Consider the following 11,888-nt stretch of genomic DNA (forward strand, 5'->3'; position numbering starts at 1 on the left):
CCTATTCCCCATAGCACTTTCTGCCACACGAAGTTGTTGGAACTGGCAATAGCACTGAGGTGTCAGTTTTCCGCAGCAGGCGTTGGCGGTCGCCCACAGCAGCGTCGGGCATGTTTGGCAGTCGGTGTAGCGTGTTGCTATGCCGACCAGGTGGGGCAGTGTTTGGCCAACACTGGGATGGTAAAGAGATTCAAGCTGTGCCATTCCCTAGTGGCTACCAGTTTTCAGGTTTTATAGTAAACCTGCAGGTTTTATAGTAAACCTGCACGGCACCCAACAAACCCGTCGCTATGGTTACAAGAGAGGAATTGTATACTTTTGATAACGGTATTAAGACTTATTCAGTTTGCAATAACGCCTTCTGGAAATGTGTTTTCATATATATGTTTTATGTGTCAGTCAGAAGTCTGTCTGATGTTTGGCTGTTCTTATGAATAGTTCCGTTATGATATATGCCGGTTAGGGGCCAGGAGTATATGGAGAACTCACTCAAGTGTCAGTACCGAGAAGTCATTCTGAATACATGCACAATCTCAAAAACACGTGCAGCTGCATGACGACAGGAGACACCCTTGTACACTGTCCTGAAATGTCTTAAATGACCATTGACACTTTTCTCAACTTTGCTCACAAACCCCTCCCCATGCACTATCTCAAAAAGATGCATCTGCCTCTGGTGATATATAGCCGTATACTAGAAATCTTCAGACAACATGTATCTGCGGTGTAAGATTTTAACTTCATAGCTTCAAACAAAGGAAGTTAGGAATATTTCATTGACAGAAACGTTTAAATCTCTGCTTAAAAAGCATCTGTTCCCTGCTGCTTTTCCATCACCTTCCCAATATAGTCACAGCGTCACTGAGAATCTCTACGCTGGATATTAGACGCTTTATACATAAATCAGTATTATCACTATCATTATCATTATCATTATCATTATCATTAATACGTCACTTTGTGGAGTACATATATACACGTGTAAAGATCCTCTTAGCCTTGCCCCAAGGTCGTACTTAATGCTGAACCCGTGGATATATAGCAATTCTATCCTTCGAACAGAAAAGCGGACAGTACGTACAAAGGACTTCAGTCTTTCATTTTTGGTAGAAATTATCATTAAAACCCTTAATTTTTACCTTAGAGACTCGTGCACGTCGAATATCCTGACAAGTTAGATAGTGACGTTAATTTTACGCCGCATTTAGCAGTATTCAAACACTAGAAATGGCCTTTATACAAAGTCAACCTGTGGGGAATCGCACTCGGGTCTTTGGTGTAGTGCCTATTCCACTACAGAGTTTCTCAAGACATGGTACGGTGGGGTAGCCTAGTGGTGAAAGCGTCCGTTCGTCACACCGAACACCTGGGTTCGATTCCCCACATGCATGGGTACAATGTGTGAAGTCCATTTTCGGTGTCCCCTGGAAGAGTCTTCGAACGGCGTTAAACCCCTTCTGACATTGCCACAATGTGTAAACTCTGGGTACCAGTGAACAGTACCACCCACAAACACACACTGGAGTACACACAGATTATACACACATGAAGTATGGCTGTAAAAGAGGCAGTTCTCGTCTCCTTGGTGTGTAGATCTGATGCGCCAAACAGTTTACTCAGACAGGTATAACAGCAGTGTGTTCCGGATACAGTAAACACGTCGTCCTTGGCAGCCTTTTGTAGCATCGGCGGTGATAACGTCAGTGTCGATTGCAGTATTCAGTCGTGTTGCCTCCACAGTTACAGACAATTCGCCAGTGTGAATCCCTGACACGACTGAACTCCCGTTTACCTTTGCAGTTACAGCAGCCATCAGTTATGCTTCGTTAAGAACTAAAACAGCCATGCTGCATTACATCCTCTCTTATCTTATAGCTTAGAGCTTTTAGTTTGGCTCAAATGCGGACCGATGAATTGCAGTCTAACTCGAAAACTAGTAAACATAACATACTCAGTGATACACTGATCATAATCAGAACATCTTACCAACTCTGTCAGGTTTTTCCAGAATGTGTTTTTTTAAATAAAAAAGTTGTTAAGCAAGCTGACATTAAACTATTGACGCAGTTCACTGTTTATTACGAGGGAGGAGTGCAGAGAAAGTCTCAGCCAGGTGTGCGAGACAGCAAGGAGACAGCACAGCACAGGTTAATGAATAAATAACTTTCTCGGCACTTGTGCATGTGCTTCTAGAAAAACATGGCTGTGCCTTCCTCTGCAGTCCTCCCTCGTAATTAACAGTGAACTGTGTCAATATTTTAATGATAGTTTGTTAAACAACTTTCTTACTAACAGGACAAAAATTCAGCAATGTGATATGAGGTTACGATCGAGGTTTCGATTACGATCAGTTTCATAGAGTATGTTATGCTTAGAAGTTTTGGAGCTGCAATTCATCGGTCCGCTTTTGAGCCAAACGGACTATAAGTTAGAAGTTATTACTGCTACTATCAAAACTACTACTTCTACCATAACTGCTGTTGCTACTACTGCTGTTGCTACTACTACTGTTGCTACTACTGCTGTTGCTACTACTAATACTACTACTACTACTACTACCACTACCACTACTACTACTACTACTATATTACGACGACGACTACGACTACGACTACTACTACTACTACTGCGTGGGGGAGGGATTTGAGTGTTACACCACACTCAGCAATATTCCAGCGGTCTGTAAATAATCAACTCCTCGAGAAAGAGAGTACATATTTTTGTGTCCTTGAAAAATCATATTTATTTGCAGTCAGTAATCCATCCTCATTGTCAAAAACGCCTTCCTATTATTGATTACCATATATGTACAATGAACATGCTCGTTAGGCAGATGAGTCAACCACCATAGGTGTTGAAGGCCACTCCCATCGCATGCTTTAACTACAAGCGTACTGTCATAACACTTGTGTTGCCCCACTCAGGACCATTTTCCTGCAATGAAATGGTCAAAATTATCAACATGTTTACCACATTCTTATATCATTTAATACACAAAGCCATGATGTTGGCTATTAGTGGGATATTTACTCCCGCTAACACCAGGCGATCTCGCCAATCACAAATATCGCCTTTCTGAAACTTGTGTGTCGTGTGCAAAACTTTCTCGTCTGATTTAGTATTGGCGGTCCAGAGAGACTTTGATACTTACGACCAACGCTTCATCACTCTAACACCATGCCCCCAAGATTCGTAAGTACTTTGTGATCGTGTGTTAGACATAGGTCTATAGCAGTCGCAGATGTTTTAATTGATTATTCGTTTGTCCATGGTCGATTGGTAAAATGTTCTATATGTAGGTGTATGGCGTTTGAGGGAGAAAAGTCTCGATCACCGGTTTGGGGTGAAGTTGTTCGGCGAACGTAGACGCGGGGGATGAAGGGTTGTGATGCTGCAGCGAGGGTGAAACAGTTTGACCTGCCATGGAATGAGCATGTGCAGCTGGAGACTCCGTATCTCGTCAGCTTGGGGCTGTATCTGTACTTGACTGTCTAGTAGTGTCCGTAGTGTTCGAGCAGACGACATTTTCTCGTGGATGTTGCACTGCAGTCCTGACGACTTTCATTTTCCGCTGATTGTTTGCTGTGTTTGGTTTAATGTTTTTGTTGTATCCCTTTTGTGGGAGATGTCACAAATGACGCTTTCAAGACGGGAATAAAAAAGTATTCAAAACAAACTGTATCAGTGTTTTGGAACCCGTCGTAGGTCTCCTCGCTTTAGGCACCAAATATGCAGGGAATATCCACATTAACACTCTACTCTAAACAGCACTAGCATGTAGGATGTTTAATGTTAGTAGAGGTGTTTGAGTGTTGCTAGTGGAGGTATTTACACCATCGATCCGTCCCGGCTGTCTTCTGCCCACGACGTCGAGATCAATGTCTGTATCTCACCTCGAACAATGTTCCTGAAATATCTCCTCTGGTTAATTCCTCCTTATTTAATACACAATAACGCTTCAGTCAAATCGGGACACGGCTTCATGTAGCATACAAACAACTTGATTTTATGCTCTGCGAGAATGACGCAGAGAACCACCCAATCACAACAAGTCTCTGAAGACGATTTACGTTCCTTGCTACTTCTGAATATACTCCAAGAGTAGACTAACAGCTAGTCTCTGAAATGAACATATTTTACTGAAACAACGTTCATAGTGAAAAAAAAATTAAATAATGAAATGGAGCCCTGAGACTTTCTTCATTTCCAGAAGGTAAGGAAATCTAGAATTGCCACGTTTTTAGACTTGTGTGGGCTTTCTTGGATATATATACTTCAGGGTCTGTACGACAGACTAACTCCAAGAGCTGTGCGAAGTGCCCCGCCTAAGCGGTATTTGCTCGTGTTTTCACCTTTCCCCTGGTTGTCCTCTAGACTAACGCCCAGTCTCTGAATATTATTTGAAAATTAAAAGGGATGCCAGTGAAGTGGGAGATTCAGAATCTAACCTTGGGGAAATTTTGACTTGATTCTTTAGAGCTTTTGCATAACAGATAGGACAGAATAATGTGGTCCAGAGACTGTGAGATAGGCTTGTTGCCCTCTAATACTGACGCACTCTATCATTCCTCACTGCCTCGGTGTAACGAGTTCCTAAGCGCGCCAAAAAGAGAATGCATTCATGCTAATTTCAATGTTTGAACAGGATCTTTCTTTCACAACCGGGGCACATCCAGAACATAGCTGAATTGTTTACACTTGCCCATCTACAGGGTCGCGCCCAGAATAAGTAGCTGTCACGAGGGAGCCAGCAGTATGTTTGCACTCTCGACCCTGAATGTTACTGCCAAGGTGATACATACTGTTATAACATAAACTGTGTACTAGTAGGACGTGATATGTGCTGGTGACATGTTAATAATCGGGTCATATCGGGTAGGCGGTGCACAGCTTGTTATTTTTATTCCATGGCTGAAGCTTCCTTCATGTGACAGATGCCCAGTGATAACAAAGCTGATAAGCATGCATAGTATGGTAGACTTGCACAAGTGTCTAAAGTAATATTTACTAGTTTTGATGATACATTATAGAAAATATATATAAATATACACCGCCGTCCTTAGACTGCCCACCTACTTTCCTCTCAAAAGTATAGAATTACAAAACATCCATGGCATGCGCTGTCTTCAGAGCAGCCTTGGAACAATGTAATGCTGATAGTAATAAATACACACACCTAAAGTGAGAAGGAGCACTAGTTAGATGATAGATTGAACCTGGGAAATGTAGACTTGCTTCGGCATTGATGGAAGGACTAGGCAGTGGGGAAAATAATGTGATTTGAGGCAGACTGCTGGCATGGATCATGCTTGGTTTATGTCATAGTTGATTAAACTCAGAATTTTACACAGTTGTCAATCATTAGAGTGCATAATGTGTTAGATACAGAGTATCAGAGCACATATGGAAGGATTATCACGTCTTTGTAAATGGCTTCACAACTGTCAAAAGCAGTATCACCGTCGCTGTGTCAATACATCCATTGTGAGTTGAATATGTCAGCTGAAAACCGCTGTCTATATAGTACGGGTTACCATACCTTCTCGGACTCAACTATATGCCACAATGAACATTCTACACTAAATTCTATACATTTTCCGTTGCTACAACGGACACTGTAATCTTTTCCGTGTTAGTCGCTTTATTAGAATGATATCCCTGATGCAGTTTTGGAATGATTTCATAGAAGTCTATGGAAGTTAATTCACATCGACAGGGGGCGACCTGACTCGACTAGTTATGCAGATCGTGATGGAATTGCCTCACATCCAAATCGGAAGTGGTAATCTCGTGCTTCCGAAGTGTCAGATAAAGATTAATGGCTTCAGCGGCAGAAACGGCTCGGGGATGAATGAATAGGAACACTAATCGTTTTAGAATTACCCTTTTTTTCTTAAAATCATTCTTCACTCTCTTTTTTGTCGTTTGAAAAGTAATTTGAGGAGATGTGATCTTAAATAATTTATTTACATAACTAATTCATCTACATACCAAATAAACGTAGATTAATGTCAGTATGTGATGATAACACAGCACTGTACATTAATATGCCTGGTCTTTCTGTTAATGACATGAATGGGTTGACTTCGTTTTGGTATGCCCCTTCCAAACTTCACTACAGCTTGCCGGCAACTGGCATATACTCTCCGCAAACTGCTCGTGTCATCTTCCTTTGGCGGGATGCACTAAAAGGGATCAAAATGAATAGGATTGAAAAGAATCACGTTAAATCCAGGATAAAGGTTAATCCTAGGTTCGAGAATCTGTAACAAATCTTAGCCCTGGATTACACTGCTTTCAGAAACAAACACGGTAACGTGACGTCACTTCCTGTGTGTCGTGTGCCCTCGGTATCTCCGCTTTTCATTATGCTGCTGTCAAAGGCAGCGTAACATGTTGTAGAATTCCGTAACATTTCTGGATCTTCTGTTTATGTTGCTCCGTGTAGCGCCCATTCCTTGCAAAATAAGTCCTCAAAATCCCATAAGGCTAATATTAACCACGATGGTCCCATGTCATACTTTTGCGCATAACATTAACAAGCATTGAGGGCGGGACCATTCGTCACCACTCGCTCCTTTCCGTGACCTCCAAGAAGACACAAGTCTCGGCTTGTCTATGAACAACACGAGTTTTTCTCAGCGACAGCAGTTTGTGGGTAGATTCATTTGATGTTTTGTGATTGTGTTTAGTGGAATGGCTTGAAATGATCATGGATTGTCCCACCGCTGTTGTGAGAACCCGGGTCTGTGTTGTTTCCCAGTGGGAAGGTAATCTCTGGTGTGACGACAGCATGCACAATACATTCAGAGGCAGTCGACCAGGTCAGCGGCCACAGTCACCCGTGCGTCGCGACCTGTGACTAAATCTGACACACTGGTAATGGTAACATACCCCTAGGAAAGTTGTCGCAAGCAAACAAACATTTTCCCGGTCAGCTGTTTCCGTCACCACTCGCTCCTTTCCGTAACCTCCAAGAAATCATTCGTCTCCACTTCCCCATTTCCGGAACCGCTATTAGGCTTGGCCCCGAATAATGAGTTGGTCACGAATGCGATTTACATGAAAGATGCCACAGTATTTACTGTTGCCCTAGTCTGTCTCACAGTCCATGGGCGATATTGTTTTGCCAACCGGCTAGCCCTCTCTGCAATGCTAACAGCCCTAATTATAGATTTCCTCATTTTCAGGAAATTCCCATCTCGCTGGGACGCCTTTTCAGTTTAACTTTTACTATCAAAATTATCATAAATTCAGAGAAAAAGCGCTAGTTTCCTGGTGCCCTGATGACGGTATTTCAGTGTTACTATACGACAAAATTGCCCTGATGACTGTCTCTCAGAAGCGAGTTGTCATGGCGTTTTTGACGAACGTTCTCCTGTTAACGGGGGCTTCTTATTGAATGAATTATTAACATTTCCTCTCTGTAACGATAAAATTGTCCACCAGCTGGTTCACTGCTGTGTGTTGTTTCACTCAAGATATGAGGACGGCTAACGTGAACGTCGTCTAAATAATCAGAATCCTAACCGCCGTCATAGTGACAGTAATAACAAAAGAAATGCACGTACAACGCAGTCACTCTCTGTGGGCTGAAGAGTAGGCTACGTTCCCAGACATCGGTTGTGAACAGAAACGTATACATTTCTATCACAATGCAGATGTTATCCCCTTAACACGATGGGTCAGCCTCTTTATATTTGGGGTTAGAATGAGTTGACCTTTAACGCCATAGGCTTAAGGCTACGTCGAAGTAAACGGCAGTTTTATGAGTCATCTTTACACAGAGGAGAACCCGCCCTTTGTAGGTGTGTTTTGTGTCGTATCAGGGTGAAATGTTTAGTAAAATACTATCCTACTATCTCTGCCATACAGGGGGGTTTTTTTTGGCTCTTCTACAACAAATTATGTTTTTTAGAAGACTAGTTGGTCTTTTCCAACATTGATATGTCATAACACTGGCAAATATGGAATGACATTGGTATGTCTGTTATAACACAGGTATGTCTGCTAACAAAGTTATGTCTGTTACAACATTTGTATCTGTTGTAACACGGGTGTCTGTAATAACCCTGATATGTCTGGTATAACACGGATGGGTCACTTACAAGACTGGTGCGCCGCGAGTAAATCGTCTCATGTGAGATTCTGTTGTGTTCAGCTCTGAACGTTGGGAGAGGATATCTACTAGACACGTGCATCTCATTCAGACAGGCAATGTGACGTCATATGTTGGATAAAGGCTATATTCACTACCTGTGCTATTTCAGGCAGCTTCACTCGCCAGCAGTGGCATAATCAGTTACTCGGGACGTTGTCCTTCACCTGCGTGGTGCAAGGTCAGGTGCGATATGCTGAGAAAATAATCAGAAAACCTGCGATAGCTTGCAGCAAGAATCGTAGCGAAAGATACAAATAGGTTTCTTTTTTGACATTACCTTTGGCGTTTCGCTTTTGTAACTATTAACACTGAAATATATGTTAGATGAAAGCATAATTCTACATCATGACCATCTCTTACTAATGTGCCTTTCTTGTATAGATTTCGATGAGTGAAAAGAAACTCTATGGTTTTATATCAGGGTATTACGGACATCGAGGCAGTAAGCTTGTATTTTAATTGGTATCGAAATGTATTGTAGAATATCAACAAGTTCGACATGTCCAGATGTCCAAAATAATCGCCGATAATAATAGTTGTCTCACAGTTAATATGATATTGTCTTGCGTTAATAATATGACGAATGAAAGTATAGACCCACGCATAATGATAGCTAAAACCAAGCAAACAACGATGGTGATGTTTGGAATACGGGCATTATATGTCTACTATGGAGTTGACTTTTTCACTATTTGTTCGACGGTTTTTATCGTTGTGCCGTTATTGAATAAACCGAGAGACGAGTGGCAAGTACGGACGCGTCATGTTGTTTGTTGGCTGTCAGTGATATTTATGGAATGTAGCTCCATGATAAGTATGTGCCAAGAGGGGAGAGGTGATAACAACTGTAATGTAGCCATGTAATAACTATGAAACCATATCATAATCATACAACGACTCAATGACACTTTTCACAACAATGTAACTAATACACGATAATGTAACCACGAGACAACCATGTAAAAACGTGATTACCACGTGATGACAACGTAACCATGAGGCAGTAGTGTAACCATGCGATAACAATCCAACTTTGTTATGTTGCAGGGAGGAGGAGACAAGTGCGGCATCTGCACTAAGACGGTGTACGCCCAGGAGAAGATCGAGGCAGGTGGAATAATCTTCCACAAGAACTGCTTCAAATGTAGCATAGAGAGCTGCAGGATGCAGCTGAAGTGAGTTATTAGATTTATCGACCATAATGGGGCTCAGTACTTGAAAATAGCGTTTTTGTCATATTCAAGGACGTCAGCTTGCGGAAATATTAGCTAACGGTACTCCATGTCGTCAGAAAGCGTATATACTGTGGGTCAAATATCTGTGCCAGTGACTACTGATTTTTTAAGTCCCACCAAACCCTTAACAGTAGCTGTTTTCTGATTGGTTAACTCCGTTTGGCCTTCTCGCGTTTGATTGGACGGTCATAGGTCGTTCAAAGGATACCTGACGCGACCTCCTACTAGGTTTTGTCAGACTGAGTAGTGGAGTGTAACGAAAAGGACTGAAACTAAGTTTGCTTAGACTGCGACTAACAGAATCTGTTGCGTAGATCGATCTTGCTGATCATGAGAATGCCTGGTCCAGACTCGACTATTTACAGATCGCGGCCATATCGCTTGCATATAGGTCAGTGCAGCGTAAAACTAAACTCACTCACTCACCCATTACAGGACCGTGATGCATCTTAAATGTTTCTCTCAGCACTTTACAAACCAACTTTAGATAATCGTAAATCTCCAGCATGAAGCCTGTCGATATGGTAACGGAATGTTGTCTTTTTCAGGCGTGAGAACTATGCCCAAGATGGGGGCACGTTATACTGCAAGAAACACTTTGCCTCTGAAGTGACGGCGAAAAACACGCAAAATGCATCCACCTTTTAACTCAACATGACACTGGAGTACCAACCACAGTGTATTGTAGGATACATGATGGCTCGTGATTTGGCTTCAATTTTTGCAGTCTTCTGTGAGAGGTCGACTCCTGTGTCAGTTGGCGGCAATGTGACCATCAGTGTGCTTAGCTGAAACCAAATATAGTCCATATAATATATATTTATTAGTATCTTCACTGGAAATTTAGGTGCAGCTGAAAAGTGTTAAAATGAGTGCATTAAGTCAATAACAAACCTTCGTTTCACACCCCAAGTGCGAGAAGCGGTCACCATGCATTCAGCTGTGTGCTGTCCCAAACATATTTCCATCGAAGGGAGGTGCCATTATGCTGCTCCACCTGCCATCCCTGATCTTAAGAATGAGTGAAATTTATTGTAGTGCCTTACCGTGGTAAGCAGTTGTATTTTCAAGACTTTTATTTGTAACTGAAAGTAAAAGAGTAAAATTGCAAATTTATTTTCAACTGTAGTAAAACATTCCCTTCATATTATTTTTGTTTTGAAAGGGCCCTGGAGGTGTATCAGAGTCATCTGAAATACAACCTCGTCAGACGCCATGTTGTAGATATGGAAGTAAGTAGTTTGTCAATCATCTGATCTGAAACTTCATACATCGTCCAGAATTTGTAGATACACATTTGTGACATAAAACGTTTTGTTTCGTTTACGGTCATGTGTCGTTTTTCATACTGGATACGACAGGAACATCGCTGCCCTATTAAACCAGCATGACGTCAGCCTTTATCTGACAACACCAGAGGCTGATCATACCTGCTGTTGTTAACAGTATTACACCTATAGCAAAACAATACTGCTCCATTAGAGCAGACCCGTGAAGGGCCGGGTTAGAGTCTTCAGTAACCCATGATTGCCGTGCGGGTCAGGCTCGCTCACCTGCTTGACATATGTCATTGGTTCCCAATTGCGTAGATATCGATGCTCATGTTGTTGACGACTGGATCGTCTGGTCCAGACTCGATCATTTACATACCGCTGCCATATAGCTGAAATATTGCTGAGTGTAGCGTAAAATTAAACTCACTATTACAGCAACATCACATCGGTCTGTAGTTACTTGTATCACAGCTTGATAATACCTGCAGCTTAACACAGCACTATCAAAGTAACCATCACCACAGCAGCAAGAAGACACCTGCTGTAGTATGGCAGCTATACCACAGCGACACCACGACTCTGTTAACGCAGCAACACTGTTACAGTTAAATACCTGCTGTAGTATTGCAGCTATGCCACAATAACACTACGACTCTTGTCAAAGCAGCCTTCAGTTAACGGTATAATATCTTGAGACATACCGTAGATAAGAGTATTCAGCTATACAGCATTCCGACGCACAGCACATGATGGAGTAAAACACATGATAGAGGTAACGTGTAGCCAAAAAAACACAAACCATTAATCACCTGGTTTCAGGATTGTTACACTCACGAGTCGTTTGGAGGTCATGCGTCATGTCCTTGAGGAACATACATGTTGAGAAGTACTTGGAAATATTGCTTGAAATATTTACGAGTTTCATATGCCGACGTGCAACGCATATGTTCGAGTGTTCATGAGACAGCACATAAAGTCTTGCTCCTCGCAAGATATCATCAACAGTTGAAATATTGTTCCAGATTTCCTCCTTCCTTCCGAAAAAGTTTAATTTTCTATCTGGGCACCTTAAGTTGATGAAATAAACATATTGAAGGAGTGACAGAGGTTACTTTTACGCCGTTTTTAGCAACATTCCAGCAATATCACGGCGGGGAACACCATATATGAGTTTCACACACTGTATCCATGTGGAGAATCGAACCCGAATCCTCGGCG

General features: G+C 42.0%; 1 protein-coding gene across 1 annotated transcript; it reads left to right on the forward strand.

The window, feature by feature from the left end:
• Positions 1-2,929: 2,929 nt before the first annotated feature.
• Positions 2,930-10,722, forward strand: LOC137273519 (uncharacterized). The gene is made up of 3 exons (XM_067806245.1): positions 2,930-3,192; positions 9,209-9,336; positions 9,945-10,722. Exons 1-3 carry the CDS (start codon positions 3,178-3,180, stop codon positions 10,042-10,044), a joined length of 243 nt encoding a protein of 80 aa, XP_067662346.1. The 5' UTR covers positions 2,930-3,177; the 3' UTR covers positions 10,045-10,722.
• The last annotated feature ends 1,166 nt before the right edge of the window (positions 10,723-11,888 follow it).

This window comes from Haliotis asinina, chromosome 2, assembly GCF_037392515.1.
Source record: "Haliotis asinina isolate JCU_RB_2024 chromosome 2, JCU_Hal_asi_v2, whole genome shotgun sequence".
In the NCBI taxonomy this organism is placed as follows: Eukaryota; Metazoa; Mollusca; class Gastropoda; order Lepetellida; family Haliotidae; genus Haliotis; species Haliotis asinina.

Coding starts and splice junctions, on each gene's coding strand:
- LOC137273519 (XM_067806245.1), top strand. Junction 9,337..9,944: donor AGCTGCAGGATGCAGCTGAA/GTGAGTTATTAG, acceptor TGTCTTTTTCAG/GCGTGAGAACTATGCCCAAG.